General features: G+C 34.4%; 2 protein-coding genes across 2 annotated transcripts; one reads left to right on the top strand and one right to left on the bottom strand.

Moving 5' to 3' along the window:
• The first annotated feature begins 10,090 nt into the window (after positions 1–10,090).
• Positions 10,091–16,759, top strand: LOC140990531 (uncharacterized). Its single transcript, XM_073460257.1, has 11 exons — positions 10,091–10,269; positions 11,411–11,544; positions 12,495–12,576; positions 13,511–13,581; positions 14,076–14,177; positions 14,290–14,379; positions 15,159–15,233; positions 15,322–15,354; positions 15,444–15,524; positions 16,260–16,319; positions 16,397–16,759. The coding sequence occupies exons 1-11, from the start codon at positions 10,215–10,217 to the stop codon at positions 16,565–16,567; spliced, it is 954 nt and encodes a 317-aa protein (XP_073316358.1). The 5' UTR covers positions 10,091–10,214; the 3' UTR covers positions 16,568–16,759.
• Positions 16,760–18,047: 1,288 nt separating this feature from the next.
• On the bottom strand, positions 18,048–25,567 carry LOC140990059 (IAA-alanine resistance protein 1). The gene is made up of 11 exons (XM_073459644.1): positions 24,923–25,567; positions 23,747–23,830; positions 23,598–23,647; positions 22,733–22,784; positions 21,333–21,443; positions 20,639–20,910; positions 19,546–19,698; positions 19,275–19,382; positions 18,648–18,749; positions 18,506–18,550; positions 18,048–18,398 (listed from the first exon to the last, which is right to left on the bottom strand). Exons 1-11 carry the CDS (start codon positions 25,236–25,238, stop codon positions 18,243–18,245), a joined length of 1,449 nt encoding a protein of 482 aa, XP_073315745.1. The 5' UTR covers positions 25,239–25,567; the 3' UTR covers positions 18,048–18,242.
• Positions 25,568–26,042: the final 475 nt, after the last annotated feature.

The following is a 26,042-nucleotide window of genomic DNA, read 5'->3' on the forward strand; positions in this document are numbered from 1 at the left end:
CAGCTCAATTGAATTTCTATGATAATCTCTCCAATCGGTGTTTCGATGTCCTATTCTCGTGATATTATGCATATTATCATTGTCGACGGCAGACCCTGGAATTGATTGCCGTCTTCGAAATTGTCGCATGACCCGATTAGGACGATGCATCTCCACGATGTCAAAGCATATAAGGGGACAAACGCACGCCATATTTTGTTGTCGTATGAATCAATAATAGTCTTCAAATCTATGTCATTCTTCTGATAAACGATCCAATTAAACTGTAAAAAAAAGTTAAAAATAATTATTCATTTATTCAAATCAAAATAGTCTGAATTTAATCACTATTAAATATTGAAATTCTATAATACCTCATTATTATTCATATGATCTATAGAATCTCTTATAATTCTTACAGAATATGTTGGCGAATGTGTGTAATTAAATCCAACATTCCACCTACATTTATAAAAAAAATTACATATCAATATAATATACAAGATATATATGATATTATCACAATAATTATTAAATATTACCGTGCACCATATGGAGAAACTGGAATAATAGCATCCAGATCAACGGGAGGTACAACTAATGTTAACCCATCTCGATCGGGGTTAACACATTTAATCATGCTCCATGCTCATAGCTGCTTATAATAATAAAAATAGTTCAACAAATTTAACAAAAAAATTGTGTTACATAATCACATCACATTAAAGATACCTGCAGGATATATAAAGGTCCGGCAATTGTAGTCTTCTCTATAAGTGACGCGTTACACAATTCACGGTAAAGAAATGCTAAAACTGAACTACCCCAACTATAAGACTTCACGTTATCAAAATCTCGTGGCAGTTGCAAAAATATTAGCCTAGCAGACCCTCCTTGATAGTCAGGGAACATTATTCCAACAATAATCATTAGCGCAACACAACGAGTAAATTTCACAACATCTACTTCTGAAGTATCATCATTAACAAGGTTAGACATACAATAATCGTATAGTGCAGTCATAGAAAGATGACCACCTTTCAAATGTTTTGATGCTGGCAAAAATCCCAACTTATCCAAACATATGTGTTGTCATTCCTCAACTTTATGTGACACATCTACTCCAGTTACTGCTTCTCCATCAATTGTTAGCCCCCAAATTATTGAAACATCTTGTAACGTGACTGTTGTTTCACCACATGTAAAATGAAACATGTGTGTTTCGCGTCGCCAACATTCAACAAGAGCAGTAATCAAATGATTATCATACACTTGAGAGCCACATTCTAAAACTCCATAAAAACCCATATGGTTTAAATATACCAGTACATGATTGTGTAAGTAATTATCAGTATATAACTTCCAAATCAAATTGTTTGACCTCTTCACTTTTACAATATCATCGACGGTCAACGAAGAAACTTTTGATGACATATGTGTCGCTTGTAAATAGAGGACACTGGGATCTTCTGGATTTCGATTATCTGCCATTCTGAAATATGTTGTAGATCTTTTCAACTTCGTCTCAAAAATTTTTCAGAGCGTAAAGGAGAATCTGAAAATGCAAAAATGAGACGGGAAAGAAAAGAGAAGGAAAGAAGAAGGAATCCAACAGATAAGAGGCGGTCGAATGGAGCAGCGGCATGTGGAAGGTGATAATCTCAACATAAAAAAAATTATAATATACTGGGTTCGTGCTTACGAAGCACGGACCCTGCATACATGGACCAGCAAGCGCGGACGCTCCATCGTGGCGCGGCTCCGTGCTCTGTAAGCACGGATGCTGTTCCACGTTAGCAGCGTCCGCGCTTACAGAGAACGGATTGAGGTATTTCCGTCCAAATTTTTTTAAAAAAATTATTTTTGAAATAATTTTTTAAATTTAAATTATTTTTAAAAAAAACCCTCACACCATAGTATTTATTTGATCATGTTTTGAGTGAAAACAAGTCACACACCATAATATTTTCGCAACTATGCATATACATGTTCTAAACTCTTGATTTTTGATCCCAAAACATGTTTATTATGTTGTTAAAGGGGATGCTATGTATTAGGATGATAAGGGGCATGATTTACACGAGTTTTAGAGTCCTAGGACCACACAACATGCTGCAAACACGAACGGAACTTGCTGGAACCGAAATATGATTGTTGTGTCGAAGGGTGATCGGGTTGAAGGTTATGGTGCATAGCTTGGCTTTGGCTGGACCAGGGTTGAGCTAGGGTTAGGTATGAGTCTGGGAGAGAGTCCTAGCCATGCTAAGACTCGAGCACCAGGGCTGGGAAGGAGTGCTAGCAAGCTAGGACTCCAACTCGTGAAGCCTCATGGATGTCGGGCTTGGTACAGCAACGCACGGGGTTCAAGGAGCTCGGCCAGGGGCTTTGGGCTTGGATAGGTTAGGTCTTTAGGGTCCTAGGAGGGTGCATGAGGGGCTGGTTCAAGGGCTGGCTCGATGGTTAAGTGGCTAGGCAGGAAAACGTAGAGTCCATCCCATTAAGGAGTCTCGGCCATGGCATGTGCTGATGTTATGGCTTTGGCTCGAGCTTGGGGTTAGGTCCTAGGGTAGCTAAGGGTTCATGAGGGTCCAGGGGAGAGCTGGTTCGATGTTGGCTTAGGCCGGCTCGAGCATGGCTCAATTAAAATTAAGGATGGCTCGAGGTTAGCACTATGGTTCGAAAATAGGGTTTTGCTCCTTTGTTTTAAATTCGAAACATGGCTCACAGGGGTCTAGTCATAGTTCACGAGGGCCAAATATTTATAAAAAGTCTAAGTTTTTAATATGAGAATTTTAAATTCAAGTTTGGTTTAATTCGGGATTAAAACGCACTAATATGTTATATTTAAAGATTAATTTAAAAATCACTGATTTAAGCTAAATAAAAAAACGAGAAAATTAAGGTAAGCTTAAATAATTATTTGGGATGGTCTAGAGTAGACGAAATTAAGAAAATGTCAAAAACGTGAATTTTACGTTTAGGGATAAAACGGTAGTTTTAAACCCGAAAATTAGTAAACGTCATGGCAGCGCTCTGAATGCTGTTTTATATGCTTATATGATTATTTTAAATGTTTATAGATTTTTATATGTCAAAAATTTTATTTTAAATGTTTATGGATTTTTATATGTTAAAATGTTTATTTTAAATGTTTCTGAATTTTTAAATGTCAAAACGTTTATTTTAAATTTTTATGAATTTTTATATGTTAAAAGGTTTATTTTAATTGTTTATGATTTTTTATGATGAAACGAAAAAGTTAAAAGATATGTTGCATGCTTGGTTTAAAAAAAACGTTATATGCATGTTTAATTTTTATTAAGTGATGAAAATGCGAAACGTTGAAGGAAGTGAAGTAATTGTGACTAATACGATTGGAGATGTCGTGAGGGAAAAGGCCCTAGAGGGAACCCGACGATCGTATTTCCAATGACATGATATGTTAATATGTAGTCCAAGGCTCAGTTGACGGGTGAGAGTGTCGCTGATGTCCCCGCCGCCCAGTACTGTGGTTACATGTAGATGGATCCATCGACTAATACAAATATGAATACGAATACGAGTCACAATTAACGATCTGAATTCAACGAAAACGAATATGAATATGTTGATATGAATATGAATATGAATATGGATATGGATACGAATATGAATGTGTTTATGATGATATGAATAAGTTTATGAAAATGTTTATGAAGATGTTTATGAAAAATGTTTATGTTTATGTTATGCACGATTATGAAAATTATATTTTAAGTACAAGTATTTTCACTGTTGCATGTGTTCTGTATACGTATTACTTGTTATCAAGATTATGGTGTATTGAATCTTTAGACTCACTAGGTGTGATTGATGCAGGTGATTATGATAATAATGTTAGTGTAGATCTTGATGGTTGACTTTGCTGGACTGAAGGTGCACATAATCCGAGGACCAACATTTCTATTTTTCCGCACTTATGATTATGATTTATGTTAAAGATATTTTTACGACTATTTATTTATGCTTGAGTGGTTTTTGAGAGGTTGTTAGTTTATAGCAGTTTTGCAATTTTAGGAATTGAAAACGTTTGACGATTTTTACGATTTTAAATATTTCCTTTGACTTTCAAATATTAGTTGGTTGTTTTATTTTAAAAATGGTGTCAAAAATACTTTAATTATTTTGCATGTGTTCGGCCGAATGATGGAAGTTTTTTTAAAAAAAAAAAAATTTCTGGTACTTTTTAAGAAAACTAGTAGTGGACGTTTCAACCAAGTTCAATGGGACAACCTAATCGCACAGATTTGGTGGAACACTGTGGGGGTTATACCTAGCTCATTCCTATTATGAAACAATGAGTAGAGGATAAGCATACGACTTTTAATGATTATGATAAAATCAATAAAGAATCACCTATGTGAGAGAGAAGTGAGGCCGCTTCAAAAGAATTGTTAGGCTCAATTCTAGACCCTCCTGCAGAACCAGACGTGTGTTCATGGCCAAAACAAACACGATCATGAAAACTGAATATTATCAGGGAGAGTCTTGTGTGAAGTATATTTTAATTTACATAAACGGCAGAACAGTTCAAGGACATCGTGTCTACTGGTCAGCTAGTAAAGCAAATATATTTCATAAAGAAAGATTCAAACGGTAACACCTGCCTATCCTATGCAGGATTCAACTGTAAAAATTTATCACCAAGATTTATATCAATTTTCATTCATGTGGGTGGTTGTTGGAAATTCGAAACAAATTTAGAGTTTGAATAAAAGTTATGACTCATGAATTTGAGAGTGTCTTTTGGCTATCCACATTCTTGAGTTAGTTGTGGCTCATGATTGTTGAAGTGTCTTTTGACTTTCTACATTTTTGAGTCAATTGAAGACTTTTGGCTCTTCATATTCTTGAGTTAGTTGGAAGATTAATTGAGTTAATTAATCTTTTATGACTCTTGGTGTGCATTTTGAGGCTTATAAATAGTGTATTCATTTCCTTATTTCATACACATAAAAAATTGATTTCTACAAACACTCAAGATCTCTTTCAAGTATTCTCTTGTATTTCATATTGTTAGCTTTCCATTTGGCCTCCCTTAAATTTCGATGATAAAGTGAAGATATGTTTTCAGTTCACCAGTATAGTGAATTCATGCTAAGTTTCTGCAAGGTTTTGCTATTGTATCCTAGGAAACAGTTGCTCGTCCAAATTCTCGAAGCACTGTCGGAGGGGACAAATATGTTTTAAGGAAACTGTACTTCGTTACTTCGTACATGCCTCAGTTTGATTTATTATTTTCTTGTTGTCCTTTTATACATGATATTCACCATTCAATAGTATGCTCATTTTTGTTTGGTGCTTTGTCTTTACGAGATTGCTTTTGTTCACCGCTTTTATATTTGTGTTATTAGCAACTTGGCTAACAACTCGATCCTAATAAGTTGTATCAAAGATGATTTTTCTCCACCTTGATATAAATATATTAATGGTTTCCTTTAACAAGATTCTAATATTTTCTAACGAAGATTATGATGATTTAAAAATTCGCATGCACACACATCTTTCTATCAAGATGATGACATGTGGTATGTCATCGCAGATGGATCTATGAAAATCTTCAAATCCAACACCGCAATCGCCTTAACATAAGGTGAGGCTTAGATGGTAGAAAAGTACCTCAAAAGTGAATTGATTTTCAGGAGTTGGTATGCATATCACAGTCCACTGTCTAAAATCAATGGATGAACAATGTCTATTAGCTAGTACATCCCCGATATGATATAAAACCCATGCATAGGCAACACAATCAAATCAACATGCACAATATTTTCTTGTAATCTAAGTTCTATGTTTTGAAGCAATTGCATCGACAAAAGTTTTTCCCTAGAAAGCACTGTCATGCTATAACCCCCCCCCCAACCCCCCAATAATCTCCCATGAAATTAAAACCATCTCATCATAAAATATTTATAAACAAAAGAATGCATATCACCTGAATCAATCAATGCAATAGTAGGTATGTCGTCTAAAAGAATCATACCTGATATGACAGTGGATTTTGGATCATCCTACTCATCATTCAATACACAAGCCTTCCCTTTAACTGGTTGCTTGAGTTGTGGGCAATATTTAGCAAAGTGTATAGGTCCCCAAACTTGAAGAAACTATTAGTACTCAGATTGCACTGATCATTTTGGTTATTCTACACTTAGGACACAAAGGCTTGTCCTTGGGATAAGGGGCATCTTTGGCTAGAGTTCGTTGTCTTTGGGGTCATTGTGGAGCTGAGTCATATTCTTAAACAACCTCTGCTGATCCCGGGGTTGTGAAGCTTGTCGCTTCATCTGTCTTTCTTCATCTATCTCTTCCCACTCTTGCTCTACCTTCAAGACTTTATCAGCCGCTGCTCGATAATCTCAAGGCTTTGCCAACCTAACATCATGCTTCACTGTAGTTCGTAAGTTATCAACAAACTGCCTTAGCTTCTCAGCTGGTTTCTCCCCAATTAATGGAACAAAATATCATCCTTTCTCAAACTTGCAGACATACTCCGCTACAATTACCTTTTCTTGTTTCAGTGAAAATATATCCCAAGCCAATCTAGAGCAAGCGCCATTAGTAAAATATTTGCAATAGAAAATCCTCTTGATATTCTCCCATGTTAGAGTGGCTAGGTTCAGAATCAGCCTAGCCCTCTCCATCCAGATTCTGGCTTCTTCTCTCAGCATATAAATGACACATTGTTCTATGTTTGGGTCAGCAAGTCTCATGTACACAAATATTACCTCCAGAGATTTGATCCAGACCTCAGCCTCAAGTGGTCAATGGTGATGGCAAAGTCCTTCGGTTGGTTGTACCTGCCTTGGAAAACTCTTGCATGTTCTCAGGAGCCACACCCTCTTCCAGCCTATTGTCATCCTCCATGTGTTGTCTGGACCACTAACTGTTGAAGTATCTATGTCATCCCTGCCAAAACATACTCTCCTACATTATGTACAACGTTGTTATTCATGTTGTTTTTCTCGTTGTTACAGTTATTGGGATTCCTCTTAAAACGTCCTTTTCCTGACATTATTCTCAATGTACAACCAATTCCACCACATGACATACATGCGTGATAATCATATAATTTCATATGTCATAACATAACTTTCAAATTTCTTAAATCAAGACAGCTAGAACATCAAACTTTTTGCATAAAATACATAAATTTAAACTTACAGACTTTGTGGTGAAGTTGTGAGAGTTATTTCACGGTCTGGATGTGCACACTTATCCTTCAGAATCTTTCTCTGATACCAAGTTCTAACGCCTATAATTTTCTTAAAGTATATGTGCCAAAATAGTACAAGTTGAGCTGTTGGTTTTTCTTTGTTATAGTTCTTGATTCTTCGAATTTTTGGGCAAAGTGATGAACATAAAATTTGTATCCATTTCTCTTAGCTTTCCACGGAATCATGAATCACTCAATTCGAAGTTCGTATGATAAAGATATGCTTTACAAACCAGGTTGTTAGCAATCTGGAACTTGTTCTCCGTTTTGTAAAAAACCAGCAATTGCATCATAGATTATCAGCTTTTTCTGTTCCGATTCAGACTTTGACTTATGAAGATGATTTTTAGATCATTCTCTTAGCTTTTTAATGCATGTTGAATCATTTCATTTGAATAAATGAGCCGAGTGATATTACCAAAATACCAGAACTACTCCATTCAAGCTGATTATTGTTTCCGTTTCCATCAGCTCAACCTTGCGACTTATATTTCACCTAGATAACTTTCAAACCAACTAAGCTGTTGTGAAATACGACTTGTCTAAAATTACTTTTCTATTCACTCGTTTTGGTTGCTTGTTATTTGCATCACCGAGCTGTGGAATATTATTGAAACATTGCAACTTGCCAGATTTTCAAGTTTGTTGATTTTGAGTTTCACCTTCCAACTTGAGACAACAACTTCACACTTGAGTAAATATATTAGAAACACAATAAAATATTTTGTTATCATCAAAATCAAAATTTCATGTGTTTCTCAACCTAACATACATTGTATTATTGAATTTGGAGGACTTAAATTTAGGGGTGAAACCAATATTTCATGTTTGGGTGAGGTAAAATAAATATGACAATTGTTTGATTAAAAATTTATTGTGTCCAGATATGTAATAAATCTAATATATCATAATAAATAATATTTTAACTAAAAACAAAAATAAACCATATCAAACAAATGAAGACAAGGCAAGGAATCTTCACTAAAATGATTATGTTCTATATCAAAAATAATATCATAAAAATGGTATTGATTATATGCAAAAAAAATAAATGACGAAAGAATAAGAAACAACATAATTACATTGCACATACACAATTAGTTCAGAAATTCACTACCCCAATCAGAAACGCAATACAAACCCAAAAAAATTCTTCATAAATTTCCAATTAAAAACAAAATATATATTTTTACGATCTGAATTTCAAACAAGGTTTAAATCCAAATAAAATTAAATCCCATTGAAAACAACATCATCCCAATTCACCAAAAAACTTTACTGACCTGTTAAATAGAATATGAGAAAATTGAACGAGATTTTTATTTTTTTATGGTATGAGAACTTGCAATCGTTACCTTATCATTTGATATACTTCCGGCTAACACAGTAGCATGGAAACCACGTTAGTCAGTAATTCTATTGGACAAGTCATGTACAACAAGCTCATCCGAAAATATGTTCGTAGATAGAATAACTTATGACCAATGATCAAACGTTCATCCATTCCATCAAATCAGATATATTTGGTGAAAAAGAGATTGAAATTTGATTATAAACATATTTGGTGAAAAAGAGATTGAAATTTGATTATAAACGAGGAGGATATGATAAGTACAACCCATATTGGATAATCAAATTCTTAAAAATCTATTTACTTAAAACCTATTTTTAATAAATATATATTTGAAAATTAAGACAGTAAGGAAATATATGATTCTATGAAGTGGTGGAAGGGTGAGCAATGATCGGTTCGATTCAATTTTGATTAATTTCGGTTTGGTTTTTAAAATGCTTAATATGAAAATCAAACCATTTATTTTGGTTCAATTTGGTTTTTTTTTTTTAATATTACAAATTAGTTAATTTGGTTCGGTTTATACGATTGGAGTAATAAATTAAGTCGCATGTTTTACTAATGAGCAAAAACTTGTGTGAGACGGTCTCACAGGTCGTATTTTGTGAGACATATCTTTTATTTGGGTAATCCCTGAAAAAATATTACTTTTTATGCTAAGAGTATTACTTTTTATTGTGAATGGTACGATTGACTCGTCTCACAGATAAAAATTCGTGAAACCATCTCACAAGATACCTACTCTTACTAATGATTGTTATTGAAATTTCCAATATTATTTTAAAATATCTACAAAAATAAAGATTTTATAATTAAATAAAATTAAAAATCTAAACCAAATATATATATATATATATATATATCCAAAATTGAGGGACTAACTTGGTAATACAGAATCATCTGTATTTTTTCTAAGGATAAGTTTCTTGTGAGACGGTCTCACAAATCTTTATCATGGGTAACCCTACCGATATTCACAATAAAAACTAATATTCTTAGCATAAAAAGTAATACTTTTTCATGGATGACTCGAATAAGAGATTCGACCCACGAAATTGATCTGTGAGACCGTCTCACAAGAGTTTTTGTGTTTTTTTTAACTGTGTTCTAAAAGACAACGTCTATGCTCGTTTATGTGGCTATCACAAATCTTTATCATGGGTAAACCTACCAATATTCACAATAAAAAATAATACTCTTAGCATAAAAAGTAATACTGTTTCATGGATGACTCAAATAAGAGATTCGACCAACAAAATTGATCCGTCACAAGAATTTTTGTGTTTTTTTTTAACCGTGTTCTAAAAGACAACGTCTATGTTCGTTTATGTGGCTTTGGACGGTCGTCCATGACTTCGATTTTTAGAAATGCAATGTTTTTGGACGTTTCATAAACAACTAAAAATCGGTGGTCGTTTGAAGTGATATATAATTTTTTTTTAAAAAAAAAAATTTACTGTTAGCCATTTACAGTCGATATGTATCGAGGAGTAACATGTGAGAGATTTTGACTTTGAATCAAAAAATTAATGGAAGAACAACAAAATTAGGGATTCGGTACCCTCTTTTGAAAATCGGTAAAGTAGAAAAAGGAAAACAGAAAGGTTGAAAGGTCTAAACTCAGCCATGGCGATGCAAACGGGCGTTGCCGCCTCCAAAGTCCTCGTCATCGTCGGCGCAGGTTACTCTTAATCCATTTACGTCTAGCTTTTTGCTTGATTAACGATGGATCGCCCTTGTTCGTATTGTTTTTTGTATTAAGTCGCCAGATTTAGTTGAGTTTTACGGAAACTTGAAGTAGATTAAGTTATTTTTCTACGCATTGAAATGATTGGTTCCTGAAGTTTAAATTTTGGTTTGGTGCTTATTTCTTTCCTTGTGCTGAAGTTTGGGGGTATATGGATCTGAAGTCATTTCTACTGCTTTTATTTTGGACCTAAATAATCGACAGGGAACTTATTAATCATTGTTTCCTGATTTTCGAAGTAAAAGCAACTTCTGGCAGAGGATTTTGTAAGGGTCAATAACTCAATCGCTAACCTTTCTTCTTTCCTCCTGCCTTAAATACTCCCAACGGTCTATTCACAATTCAATAAAAGGTGTTTGTTCACAATTCAATAAAAGGTTGGTGTTCACTTCCGCAACCCAAATGCTCAAATGATGGTGTTTTTCATTTCTTTATTGTCGCGCAAGCTTCCGTAGACTATGTCTATGGTTTACATGAAATATGCCTATGCCAAGTCTATGGGTGTGCTTTTCATTTCAGTGCCTTTTGCAGCATATAGCTGTCTATTCTGATTTACGAAGGGGTTGGGTGGGTCAATGGGTGATGTGTAGTCCTATTTTATTTCGTGGAAACTGGGAATATTATTGAAAAGAGTATGACCTTAGTGAAGTAAGATTTCAAACAATCACATTGTTTCCACATGTGGAAAATTTTCATTTTCATACTTTGTGTTATCACTTAGCCCTAGTGATTATTGATTTTTTATTTCAAGTTAAAAACTATATACCTCATTGGTGGCTGTTAATTTGGACCTTTCATATGCCTCTGATCTTTGTTTCATTTTAATAATCCTAAACTTCACCTTGTCAATGCTATCATGGCTATTATATGTGTGGAAGTATTATATTTAATTTATAGTAATTAAAAATTTGTGTACAACTCGGAAGAATTAGCATTTTCCAGCTGAAAGAAGTGATCTGCAGCATAGTCCATTTACTCTGATACTTGATTGGCATTGGATGTATTATAGTATACATCAACTTCTTGACACTGAAAATTAACCAACAAGTTACTTGAAATATTTGGGTTTTAACAGGTTTAACTGGATCTATCATCTTGAGAAGTGGGCATTTGTCTGATATAATTTCGCAGATTCAAGAGTTGATACAAAGATTAAATGAAGCTGAAAAATTGCCTGGAAAGTATGATGCAGCCCTCCTAGCCACTCAAGTACGGATTAAATATTTTATTTGATTTATCAATATCATTTTCTTGTTAGCAGTCTTACTGTACCTGGATATATAATCTTAATAGTCTGGAAAATTTACTTTCGGTCTCAAATACATAAATTCTAGGTTCAGATGGGTTTGACTCGTCATTAACATCTGCTGATCCAGATAAAAAAATGTCATAATTCCTTCAGCAGTAAGTGTAGTTTTGCTTTGTTGCTGTTGTAGTAAAACATGAAACTTTTCATTTATGTGGATTGGTAGGATATTGCGATCCTAGTCACAGTCCCGCTATGATTGATCCCACTTGGGGGTCATGATCCCGCCCTATATGTATATTTTTTTCCTGTTGTGGGTCTTTCAGCAGTAAGTGCAGTTTGATTTGTTTCTGTTGTAGTAAAACACGAAACTTTTGATTTATGTGGATTGGTAGGATACTGCAATCCTAGTCACAGTCCCGCTATGATTGATCCCACTTGTGGGTCATGAGCCCGCTCCATTTTTGTGTGAGATACCGAGTTCCATATGATTTTACAAGCCAAACAGAGATCTTGATTACAGATGGACTAATTAGCTTTGTAAGTTTCTCTATGATTAAATATGGAGAAGCATGTGCTGTAGCTCAGGAATAGAGATGTTTATCAGTTTGTAAGTTTCTATATGTGTGGTGCAGTGGAGGTATGTTCTGCTGCTCCCTACGAATTGGAAAAGTCAGTTTGATTTAATTTTCCATATATGCCATAACACTGGTGAAAAAGAGTCTTTCCTTTTATTTCTTTTAACTTCTTACATGCATGTGGATATTCAATCTGGTACCTAGGGTCTTTCTTTGGTTTACCATCTACATGTGATCAAGTCGGCTGCTTTGAATGGAACTAAGATTTAAAGAGTTTTGTGAGAAGCTTAGTAAATCATCTCTTCATTTTCTATTAATATGGCCTTTTGCTTCAGGTTCGATTATTAGCTAAAGAGATCAAGGAGTTGAGCTTATCGAATCCGGTTACGATATTTAATGGAAATTCATCCTCCAATGGTATGCAATTGCTTCTATGAGTTCTTTTTTCTAAAAAAAAAATTCTCGAGTCAGCTGCTTGCATTGCTCCTAACATTACGGTTTACCTGATATTGATTGTAAGCTTTTTTTATTTTATATGTTTTGGACTCATCCTTCCACATTCATAGAGTTAGTCTTGCTTAAAGCTTTGTTTGCAACTGTAAGATTTGGGAATCTTAAGTTATCGATTTTGCAATATAACTGTCAAAATTTTAATTTTTAAGTAATTTCCATTGGAATGAAAAATGAACGAATATGAAATCCTGCACTAATTTTCCCGTATTGCGGAATTAAGGAAAGGTAAATTGATCGGTTCTAACTAGGCAGATAGCTATAACCGACAGTGTACTAACTAGCTTGCAAATTCAAAAACTATTTTATGCTCACTGGAAAGTTCAAACTTCAAATGTTGTTTTCTATTAGGTTACCTACCATATTGTATTTCGGGAAGTCTCATGGTCTGGTTTTGAGGTTTAACTTTAGTCATGATTTCAACCTTGTGACTGCTTTTGAAGGTCAGTCCTCTAAAAACTAAGAGCAGATAAATCTCTTGATGAAGAATCGGAAACGATCTATGGCACAATAAAAAGAGTTTCTGTTGATTCTAGTTGTATGAAAGAAGATAAGTATTCAATTTTAATTTTAATAGGACAAATGTGCAGAAATCTGATTATGCTCTGTTGATTGAATGCTACAAAGATATACTTTCTTGAACTTAATTGTTCTTAGTGTGCCAAAGAAACAGCTTCTTTCTGATTTTTAGAACTTTAACAGAACCATTAGTTGAATTGTTTGTTAAGATTTGGATAATTTTAATGTTTAAAATAAAACCCGCAATTCACTTTTAGCTTGATCCTAAATCTTCGATTCATACTTTATTTGAAGAGCTTCATGATGGAAATGGTTTCTGCAGGGAGTTATGCCTCATACCTATTGCCTACTGCAGCTCTTGGTGCTATGGGATGTTGTTATGTGTGGTGGAAGGCAAGAATTTAGTTTTGGCAATTGAGTCATGAATCTTCATTGTTATTGGATTGTTGACTTTGTGGAAGCTATTGGCAACTGCCATTTGTCAGGATTTATTTTCTAATTCAACTTTTGAATTTAAGTTCATTATTTCACAAATTGAGTTGTGCCTATAATTTTGATGTTTTAGGTCAAAGAAGTTACTAAAATCCAGGGTTGAGTATAAAGAATATCAATCTTGTACATTTCTTCTCCATCATTAATTATATATTTATATCATATACCTTGAGTGAATAATAATCATATGGGAAAAGTCTGAATGTGATTATTTGTTAATCTTGGAGAAAGATTTTTATGAAACATTCAGTTTCCTAGGGCAGATTTTGTCATTTTTGAGTGGGGTCAAGGACTTGGTGGAGGTGCTGAAGTGTTTGACCTTGCCTCCTTTTTTAGTTCTTCAGTCGTTCTACTTTTTTTTCTTCACTAAACTTCTTTCCTCTCTTTCCCTGTAGGGCTGGTCATTCTCTGATATTATGTTTGTTACAAAGCAAAACATGGCAAATGCTGTTGAATCTGTGTCTAAGCAGTTGGAGCATGTTTCTGAAGCATTGGCTGTATGTGACTTACTGTCAACTCAAGCCAAGCATTTTAAGTCACCTTTCTGTTTTTCCATTTCCTTCTTTAATTTCTTTTATTTACTCAACATCAATTCATTTCAAATTGCAGTCAACAAGGAGACACCTATCAAGGAGACTGGAAAACTTGGATTGGAAACTTGATGAGCAGAGGGAGATATCAAAACTTATTTCCAATGATGTATGTAGACTTGTATTTCCTTGTGACTGAATGTTTATTTTGTGCAATTAAATAGTTGCTTTTTGGATCGTGGTTACATCTTTTGTCTTTCTTTAGAAAATTCTCATTTAATGAAAAAATAGTTGTGTATCATCTCTGTCATGAAATGAAAAGAAGCTTAGTTATTTTCTGGCATCCTTGTGATCATATGTTTATCTTCTGCAGTATAAGAGATTGCATTACCTAGGTCAGCTTTATTAAACAAGAGGGATTGATGGAATTAATATTCATCAACTTTTATGTGTAAGAAGAAAAACGAGTGCGAGTGTTTCTTTTTTTAATTGAGTGCTCTAACTATTGATGTCGAATATTACATAATGATTAACCTAAATTGATTTAGGTCTGTTTGCTTGGCTTTTGGAGTATTATTTTCTTCACTTGAAAGCTGGGAAAATGATTGTTTTCATCAAGTTTCATCTCTTTCAGACTAATTTTCTCTCACGATCGATAATTAAATTCGAGAGGTATAAGTTTTATAAGCAAACTGTATATAAATAGAAAATATCTCACATTCAAAAGCCGAAATGCATTTCAGATAATAAATATGAAATCAGCTTCCATAAATTCCTTACCAAACATTGCCAAAAACTAATATCAAAACTTTTGAGTTGAAAGTAATGGAGAACTCGGCAATTGCCGACTTAATGTTTTGCCCTGACGGACTTCCCCAAATGAAAATAGCCTTATTCTGAAATTACACGTGAACATGTCTCATTTCTAATGATGATTTAATGATGCAGGTTGGTGATGTGAAATCAAATCTCAATCAGATTGGTTATGATATTGGTTTGATTCAGGAGACATTATCTGGCCTGGTCTGCAATACCTGTTTCATTAATTCAAATTTACTTAGCCATACATAACGTTATCTTTACGCATTCTTTTTTGTTTATTAATTTGCAGGAAGGAAAGATTGAGCTTCTTGAAAGCAAGCAGGTAAAGTTCCCAATCTTTTCAGAGTTGTTATTTTGCTTTGTCACAAGTATCAGCCAGTATATGTATTATTCCCCCTTCATTGGCTGCAGGATATGACAAATTCTGGTCTGTGGTATCTCTGTCACGTGGCTGGAAACATTGAAGATGGGCGGAGTTCGAAAATTATGCAGGTCAGCGGCCTCTTTAACATCTTCCATTTTATGTTTTGATTGAAATAATCTTTCTGCCCTTTCATGTGCAAAAATTTGACATGTTACAAAGATATGCGAGTGAAGCATCAAACAAGGGAGGAAATCTTTAATAATCAGTGTGGAGAATAAAATCGAAAGAGACTTTATCCTGCATATACATAATATTCTACCTAGTATAAGCCTTTGACTTGGAAATGAATTCGTAATATATTGTATAAAAAAGAAAGAAAGTGTCTGCACCGTTCCTGTTCGCTCGTGCACAGTGATTAAAAATACTTTTGGCTCCCAGTTTTGTGGAAAGGGTGGAAGATCTGGGTGGTTTAGAAATAATGCAATCAGCTTCCATAAAAATCTATATAAACCATTTTCCTCGAGTAAGGTTAACTGTAAAGTGGTAGCAAGTGTTACTTTGCTCTCTTGCATGTGGGTTCTAGACGAGCCCAAGCCATTGCACTTATACGCACACATCCAGATCGTGATCTACTCAGACAAGTGGATTATGAAACAGGGATTGTGGATCATATGCTCTTATATTTTTTGTTATCAAATTCACATCAACCCAATAAGAAAATTTTCCTTTTGAATGTGTTTATATTGGAGCTTCTATCAAAGTTTAGGCTGGTTTTGTGTGATTTGTTACTTCAATAAATCCATCACTGTGCTTTATTGTTTCATTCAGCTACATTTTTCTTAGAATGTACCGTCTTTTGACAGGATGTCGGGGCGAAGCTGATAGACAATTCGACTGTCTTGCAGGAGGCAGAGAGAGCAAAGGTTAGTTAACTGAAACACCTTTCCTCAAAGCAGGAAAAGAACCATCTTGATGACAATGTCCACCAATTTTTGTCCAGGGGCTTCAGTTCATCATCGGTGACGACGAACCAAATACAGTACAGAAAACTTCCCCAGGTATGGATGGGAAAGACGCTAATTTTCCTTATAAAAAGATGCATTCTACAAATATGAGAATTCATCGTTCGTATCCCGTTGGCCTCTCTGTTGCTAGAGATATTTTGGGTTGAAACCCATGATTTCACATTTTTTTCTTGTTGAAAGGTAATAACACACTGTTTGACAGACCTTGTCATGCGTATATGTATAAAATATACATACATGTGGATATTTGGTTTAAGATATATTCATCGAATTCATGAAGAATTTTTCGAAACATTTGCGTCAGCTTGAAGCAAATATATGGAAGAAATCATTGCCAATTTTGTTCATAAATGTTGTTGAAATACCACATGGTTATATATATGATCATTGCATAACTAATCTTATGCTCGCGACACACCTGGTAGATGATTATGAACTTGCAAGTCTTTGCCTGAGGCCTTGGGGTGCTTGTAAATGAACTTGTGAACATTTCTTATTTACATTGAATATTTGTTTTGGGAAATCTTGAAATACACAGAATTCATCATTGAAAACTCCAACACACTTTTTTTTGGGAACAAAAATTTTTTCAATCATAAATATGAAAACAGAAACGAATTTAATTCGTTATACACCGTAGAGAAATACTCGAGCAATCTTAAGCCAAAATCATATCTATTTGATTTCGATTTTACTTTTCAATGGAATCAAAAATGCCGGTTTGGAAATCAAAATTATCGGTTCTAGAACCGTTGCCAGTCCAACTCCATGGATGTTTGCACCTAAATAAGAAGGAATCATTAATAAACACAAATTTTCCTTCTGAAACATATCGAACCATTTGCTTGGCTTTATCCAGCTTCCAGGTCTACCTTCTGTGTGTGTGCCAGTCGAGCTAAAATTTATGATAGAACCCTTGTATTCAAATCAACATATGTAATGTTTTGGAACTTAAGATCTACCTGAAGTGAATATGGGGAAACAAGTCTTAGTCGTCCCGAAACCATTCACCCACCTTTATAAGCACCCAAATATCCTCTCATTTTGATGTAAAAACAAAAAACAAAATTATCCTCTCATCGCAACCATTTTCCCCAATGTACACACCTCTTTTTTTTATTATTATTTTACAGAATTATATGCATTTTTTGTGTCGTTAGCTTGGCATACTGGCAAAAGAGGAAAAAAACTTTAACACTTTCATTTCTTTCTTGATTTCTCATTTGATCTATATGCTTAGCATACATTCTATGCGCAAACCGTACCGGACGCAGCTAGCTGGTAATCTACACCAGCTAACTCCTCAATTACTAGTTTTTTTTAATGTCCAATATTGTGTGATAGCTTGATGTTTGACAATTTGAGGCTGATTATGCCACACCTGAAAATACTAATTAAATAACATATATAAAAACCCCATGTGAATTTGCATAAAACTCATGTATATTTTAATATATCACGGATGCTGCATGTAAGATTTACATTTCAATGTGATAAAAACCAAATCATTAATTATGTCCCACTAATGCAATTATGCCGAAAATGGTCTCGGCATTTGTCCTTGTGCATGAAATATGTATTGAAAACGCTTTATCTGAAATCCACAATTTTTACTATCAATCAAGCTTATCAGAATCCTGGCTTCATGACAATACAAGTGAATGAAGATGCAAAAGTTTTTTATACTTTTAAAATTTTAAATGGTTAAATATAGGTAGTAAGAAAGCAAAGATAATTTATAATTTTGACATGCATTAAACTACAAGCATATATTCGACAAAAAAAAAAAAAAAAATTCCTGGAAAATTGGTAAATAAATATTCATTCTAGAATGGATATACAAAGGGCGACACCAATACCAAGCAACAAAGATAGTAACTGTATTGTTGTACTTCTCAAACCTGGCATGCCTCCACCATTCATCTCAGCTAGCACGCCAGCGAGGGCTATGTAGATAAAGCCTCCCGCAGTAAACCCCTGCAATATTACAACCAAAACACCATAAGAAAACGTCACATTCACAAAAAAATTCTATAAAAATGCCACATTCAAAATAACTAATATTCAAAAAGACCATATGTCACCTCAATCAAAGACGATTGCCCGGGATCTCCTCCCCACATCAAAGCCTGCGGTATGATAATGTATAGCAGCAGTTCTTAATATTCCAGTAAATAAATCAAACAGATATATTAAGGTAGATAAGTTAGAGAAGAGACTACAAACCAGAGCAGTTCCTGCAAGGGCGACCAATGCAGACAGAAAGTTAAAGAATAAGGCTTTGGAGACACTAAAGCCCGACCTCACTAAAATTCCAAAATCACCAATCTGCAAAACAGCGCCAATCTCGGTTATTGATGTTATTTAATCTTCCCATTAAAAGAGCAGAAATATTCCAATTCAGTGGCGTATAACTGCGTGAACAATTCAAGGAAACAAAACATCATACAGAGAAAACCAGCCCTCATTACCCCATCTATTGCATAATTAGTGATGCACCACATATTTTGACCTGCTTTTGTAATACTTGAACATTGCTTCATATTTATTTCACAAAAGCATATTTACTTTGTCTCATCTCGAACTGATCAGTTATGGAGTAAACCAGTTTGTCGACCCAGGCTCATTTCTGCCAAATTCAATCAGATTCTTCTTTCAAGAGTAAATTGTACAATCAAAATCTAACCTAAACCCATATGGTAAATGATTGGATAATCACCAAGAGGTTATGTCCTCTATGACAAGAATAAAACTTCCTGTTCTATTATTTAGGAAAATAAAGGAAAAAAAGATATCAGGAATTGCAGACTGCATATAAACACGATGAAGATGGTGATAAATGTGGAACCAAACCTCTTGAGGTAGCTCGTGAGCAAGTAGAAACAAAGTTCTGGACCACCCACCAACTGATCCATAATGGAGGAAAGCACTTCCCAAAGCCATTCCATCGGTAAAATTATGCTGAGCCAGTAGTTAACACATTTAATGAAGATAACATCATCAAATCCAAATTGAATAAAATTTAAAATTTTATATATGAAAACAATAACATAACACTTCGGTGGCTTTCTTAATAGCCACAAAGAGAGAAATACAGAAATTCAGAGAAATCGACAAAACATACCACTCCATCAGAGAAGAGGTTCAGATAACCAAACACCAGATTTGGCTGTGACTTGATAGGCTCTTTTCTATTAAGTGACTCAGCGTTAACATCAGAGATGCTTTCAGTACATACATCGGTTCCATTTTCATGAGCTCTATCGCCAGTGGTTCTCTGCATCAACAATAATTAGGACAAGATTTCTGAATTTCACACTAGATGCACATGAATTATATCATGCATGAAAATATTTTACCCTTTGGTTCTTAATTTCCATGTTTGATACATCAAAGACATTTTATTAGGAACCCATATTATATTGACTGATGGATCATACAGAAGAAAGTTACATATGGTTTGCAGGATAAGGGTATGATATGTTATTAATACTAAGATATCCTATCTCCTGTTCATTTTTTTTCAGGCACAAATACTTGGGCCCGGTTGTAATTTCAATTTCTAGATGTTCTAGACAATAACTCATAACACCTGCAAGGTATGAGTTATCTGTAGCATTTATTTTTTCTGAAATTGCGATAATAACAATAAAGCAAACTGAAACCCAATTCTGTAGAACTAATTGAAAAAGACATGCAAGAAGCAGCTCCACCAAACTGAAGCTATGGAGAGAATGGCGGAGACTAGCACCGACTGTGGTGAGTATGATTTGGGGAATGAAATTGGCGAGGACCGACGGTGAGCCGACGGTGACAGTGGCTGCACAAATGGAATTATGGTGGTAGATTTTAAGTTGTTGGCAATGAATTCTATCTCCAAAACTTTAATTAGGCAAAGATCATGGACAGAGGAAAAGAAATATAAGGAAGCTTGAAGTGTGGATAAAATGCAAAATGAAGATTAACAGAAAAGAAATGGACGACATGCACTAAAGAGCAAAGAGATAGGAGAAGGGATGAACATGGGTCATTAAGAAAAGGAAAAGAAATATTTATCGATTGGTATGAAATTGTCATGTGAGATAGAATATAGTCAACCGTACACTTTGATATTTTTCATATATTATTCTTAATCCTATAAAATCAAATATTTATCAATTACTTTATTAGCCTATCACATCAATCAAGCAAAAGTTTAAAAAAATGCTGTTTTATACCTTTCGCAAAACATCTTTTTCACGTGACTTATCACCACAAGGGGTGTCCGGGGGTATTTTGTCCAATCCATTTTCCTCAAATGCCTCTTTTCCAACTCTTTCATTTTTCCCTTCAGCCACCGATCCCTCGAGATTTTTGTGAGTATCTTTGTCATCCTTCAACTTGTTAGTGTGTTTGTGATGGTGATGGTGACTCCACGCATTTACTCCTCCAGAAAAAGTATCAACATACCTTACCAGTTTCTCAACAATAAGAAATACCACGATTCCAGCTGTGCCAGAAAATATCATAAAAACAATTCTGAATATCCGATCATAATAATTTATGAATAAAAGGCACAGAAGTAAAGAAAGACTAGGTTGCATCATGTAGGAAGACGAGATGCAGAAGAAAAGACAATAATTGAGAAAAAAATTCTTAGGTAAATTACTAAGCACCAAGAAGACTCCTTGAATAGAAATGTCTTCCAGTTTATTCAATAATAACACATGAGTTCCACTCTTGTCATGCAGCATGATACCAAAATACCAATTACCATAACTTTGCGTGAATGGACACAATTCAAAAACATTTATTTTGAAATAGCTAAAGTGAGAATCAAGTTTCCAAGAGTTGTGCAGGCAAGGATGCCAGAACATCGAACAAAACATGGATTACACTTGGAAGTATATGTCAACAAATATTTATACATACCCAAAATTGACAAACCGATGGAAAGATCCTGTAATGAATGTGAGTGTCCGGAATGCACATGATGCTCAGCCTGGCCATCATGGTGATCATGTGAATGGGAGTGATCACCACCTGAAAAAATAAATCAAAGCTCCAGCAGCTAAGATACAAGTACTATATAAGTGAATCATAACCCATTAAATTGGTGAATTCTACAAGAAGTTAAACAAGCTCAAAACAGCACCAGGATGAGAAAGGAGGTTATACCCTTTCCTTATGAAGCAAGGCATAAAGCTAATTACGTTTACCAGATACCTTCCTCTCAAGCTACATAGACAGAACTAAAGTAAAAATCTCCAAAGGAGAAAATAGAATATGAACATCTGAAATAATTAGCAACCTCGTCCCCCAGACATGTAACACGTATGGTGGTTCTCACCAAGTAAGAATTGTGCATTTTGCGAGAATTGTCATAATATCAAATTGACACTTGCTTGATAATTTGGTCTATTTTCAATGATACCATGAATTGACGAAAACGAGTGCACCTATTTATCTTATCAATGATATGAAAATAGGGTATGAGAAGATAACTCCCACCAGGTACCAACTTCCCTTAAAAACCATAAACAAAACACCAAGCAACATATTATGGAAAATCTAAACGAGTTCTGTCACTCACATAATGATCATATGATACACAAACTAATCCATGCGTGCACTCAAACTCAAAAGCACCAAAACAAGGTTAGCATGTGAAAGGAAGACACGACACTTTGCTTATGACTTTCATCAGATACCTTCTATCAACCAACACAGAATTAGAACAATGATGAAAGGAAGATTCTTCCAAACGTCTGAATTAGGTATTGGACCTGGCTCCACAGGCAATACATATGCTCATGGTATTGCAAAGTCACAGTTATCAATAAAATAATATTTCCACATCAAGCCAATTAATACGGAACATATGAAATTTTATCAATTTTCAGTAGAAAATAGGACCAGAACAGAAAGCAGATATTTGAAAGCATGAGCCAGTCATCTGCAACATCTTACTCTCGGTCTTTTTGAAGTAACATCATACATTAAAAGATACATGGTAAGTACGCTTAAGAGAGGATGAATGCTACTAACCAGCTCTGCTTACAAACCACAACCTAAAAAGGATGCAAGTAACAAAGAACATCCCTCTGTGTCATTCTTCAATTGATCTCTCAAGATCATGTGAATGGAAGAGATCACTCATGAAAATATAAAATCGAAGCCAAAAAATCATAAAATTTCTCATCAAGGAGGTGAAGATTGATCATTTTGCACGTCATGTCTTGATAACAATTTGAAATAAAACAAGGGAAAAAAAGTGATATAAAGATCAACATGTCACCAAGGAAGAATAACATTCTGTTATGTATTCATACCGAAAGCATGTGGCAATTGGTGTAGAAAGGCATCACCTAGCATAGCCCCTGCCTGCACAAGTATAGTACATATTAAACAAATTTCTAACTTAAGAAGTGATTCTATGTTTAAGCAGGTGTGAAATAGAATCCACCATTATAATTTGTGGTTAGTAGGAAATTTTGTAATTACAATAGCACAGTAACAGAATTCACCACAAATGCCATAATATTTTATTTGAAAATGACCACTCTTGGATTAAACCTCTGGTTTCAAGAGGATGGCTAGAGGTTCATTTTATATATAGTTGTAATGTACAAAGAAACTTATTTTGTCCCAAATAATTCCTAAATCCTTTCATTGAAAGGAAGCATATCTTACACGTTCCTGCAGCTCATGACTTAAGGAATCATTACCATAGGTGGATGCCGATTAGAATAGCATCTTAAGGTTGCATCAAAGAGTCATAAATGGATTACAACATGGGGTCATTTAGATTTCAACTTATCGAAATCCTAGGCCTGATCGGACATTTTGATGAAGGTAATGAATGGTATTTGTGACTGAAAGATCCACGCAAGTGATTTCATCTATATCCAGTTCATCCTACAATAATATTGAAGTGTTGTGTATCATTATTTGATCAAAGTTAAAATGGGAACCCCAACAGAAATCATTATCTGCTCAGTCCAAATTTTTATTGAAGAATGATACCAAAACATAAGGTTTAACAAAGGTGTTGAAGGAGAACTATAGGTGAGGTAAAATCAGCTGATGTCAAACATACAGTAAGGTCCTACAATCTAATACTAAGGAAAACAACTAAAAAGTTATATATAGTTATGAGCACAAGGAAGAAGACAAGAACAAGAAAAGAAATCCAACCCCAAATAATGCTAAAGAATCAACTACCGCCTTTGATGGCTTCCCTTTTACTGCACATATCAAGAGTTCAACATGGTTAGTTAGCAATGGCATAAGAAACCTTTTTGTGAACAGGATCCAATGCTAATGATGGCATTTGGAGAACTTACTAAATATTAAAGGCAATAAGATCAGGCAAATAAGGGATGCTAAGCTAACCAATAGCGAGCATCCCATGGCATGGATCCAGAGGCCTGCCAAACAACACAGAAAATTAGTGTCTGCATAAAATAGCTAGAACATTAATTAATTAATATAAATGCAAGATGACAAACTCTTCGCACAAAATATATTATTAGAAATTCTTTTTTCTGCGGGTAACGGAGGATTTGGACTTTTGAAAACTTATTTAGTCTAAAATGCCGCGCCCCAATCCACTCAATAAACTTTGATCAAAGACCACCAAAAAAGAAAGGCATACTACATGTAATATAGAGAATGCAGCTGTGAGCCAATTATCAAAATTTAAAATAAGGTGAAAAATTACAAAATAAGAAAAGGTAGTTCTGAGAACAAACACATAACAATCAAGTAGATTAGAAGGGAAGAACACTGGAATTATCCATCCTACAAACATGAAACCCGTCAAGTTTTCTGAGCGCAAACCAAGTACTATTTATACAAGATTTAAATAGTTGAAGTCTGATACTGAGAAATTTTTCCCTGAGACTCTAAAACCTCATAAATAAGTGAAAAAAATTCATAAATTTTAAAGACATTTAAACAACCACCAAAATGAAGATCTTGGCAGGTATGGAAGAAATGTATAAGAATTAAATTGCAAAGATGACTCCACATAAATAAAAGAATTAATTGTTGTAACATTCCACTGATTAAGATGCAAATAACAAGAAATAAAAGATACTGTTTTCAAGAGAAATTCCACGTATTTAAGACTTTCTATAAACACCACATGGGATTTCTCATTTCAAGCCCATACAACACCGCAGCCCTACAGATGGCACAAGCAATTACGAGATAAAAATTTGGTGACACCAAGAATCTCAAACATTTACCAAAGTTGAATCATAGGAGCTTAAATCATCTTTATAAAAAAACCATTTTAACATAATAAATAAACATGCAAGAAAAAAGCAAACAAACAAAAAGGAATCAACAGAAAAGAAAACCTTTTACAGTGTGGGATAACATGACATCTCACAAGAACATTGCCGAAAACAAGTTAGAATATGAAAAATAGTGAAAAAGAGAAACCACGACAAAAACGAGCACGATAAAAGCCGTGAACCTAAAAAAGTTCTCAAAAAAAGAAAAAGAATAGTTACCAAGCCCAGAAGGCTTCGGATGACCATCGTGTTTATGCCCATATCCATGTCCATCGCCATGATTGTGGTCATGGGCAGCCCACATAATCTTCAGATCTTCCTCCTCAGCAATTTCCTCGGGAAGCAGTAGCCTCTGCGGATGTTGCTGCTTATCATTCCTCACTGCGCCTACATTCTCATCACGAGCATCATGATGGTGGTGGTGGTCGTGGCTACACTGGTGGGCCGCCGTCACGGAGAATCCAAATCCAGCCACCAGCAAAACGCCGCAGAAAAAGAGACAGATCTGGCGCCTCTTATTCGAAATTTCCCGCATTATTTAGGAGGATTGAAATGGTGAAAATCAAGAATTAAGTAGCACGGTTTTTCTTACAGGTGCCCTCGATTGTAATAAAGCAAACAGCGCAGAAAAAGAGAACTATGATTCCGATGATGACGCCGAACGTTACCACATCCATCGATTGAAATGATATATATTATATATATACATATATTATTCCGAAAGCATGTAATAATTTAAAGAAAGGGAATTCACATATAATTTAGTCACTGATATAATACTTGGAAGTCCACTGTACGTCGTCTTATCACTGTTCGAGATTCTTGCGACTTTATTTCGCCTCAAAAAGCGGGCTCAAGATAGGAAATGTGATTAGATCGGTGGAACTTAATATTTTAGGATTTTGTTCATGTTATATCTATAGATAATATTCTTTATCCCCTCAATAAATCATATCGAGTTGATAAATATAGTCAATCATTTAATCATATAATATATAAATGAACGATAATGATTCATCACTCAACGTAGTATCATGTTTTGAGTTGATGAAAACGCTATAAATATAAATAACATCTATCAAACTTCATTTTAAATTATTTTTTATGCTTAGTCGATTTCTTTCTTTAATTTGACGAGTTGATTAAAAAATTATCGATCTAATCCATCTATTTTATACGATTTACGAGTCTAATCCAATACATTGATCCACATGCAAATACAAATATGTAAACATTATGTTTATTTTATACAAACATAATGGATTGCATTAGGTGTTTGATTAAAAAAATGGTATTTGTTAATTAAAATAAGTTGATAATAGTGTAAACTTTGTTAATA

This window comes from Primulina huaijiensis, chromosome 12 (genome assembly GCF_012295235.1).
Source record: "Primulina huaijiensis isolate GDHJ02 chromosome 12, ASM1229523v2, whole genome shotgun sequence".
In the NCBI taxonomy this organism is placed as follows: Eukaryota; Viridiplantae; Streptophyta; class Magnoliopsida; order Lamiales; family Gesneriaceae; genus Primulina; species Primulina huaijiensis.

Excerpts from the sequence above, each read along its gene's own strand:
- LOC140990531 (XM_073460257.1), top strand. The coding sequence starts at position 10,215 with ATGGCGATGCAAACGGGCGTTGCCGCCTCCAAAGTCCTCGTCATCGTC. Across the intron at positions 12,577-13,510 it reads TGGAAATTCATCCTCCAATG|GGAGTTATGCCTCATACCTA; the intron begins GTATGCAATTGC and ends TGGTTTCTGCAG. Across the intron at positions 13,582-14,075 it reads GTTGTTATGTGTGGTGGAAG|GGCTGGTCATTCTCTGATAT; the intron begins GCAAGAATTTAG and ends CTTTCCCTGTAG.
- LOC140990059 (XM_073459644.1), bottom strand. The coding sequence starts at position 25,238 with ATGCGGGAAATTTCGAATAAGAGGCGCCAGATCTGTCTCTTTTTCTGC. Across the intron at positions 20,911-21,332 it reads CATCGGTTTGTCAATTTTGG|CTGGAATCGTGGTATTTCTT; the intron begins GTATGTATAAAT and ends TTTCTGGCACAG. Across the intron at positions 18,750-19,274 it reads CTCACGAGCTACCTCAAGAG|ATTGGTGATTTTGGAATTTT; the intron begins GTTTGGTTCCAC and ends GCTGTTTTGCAG.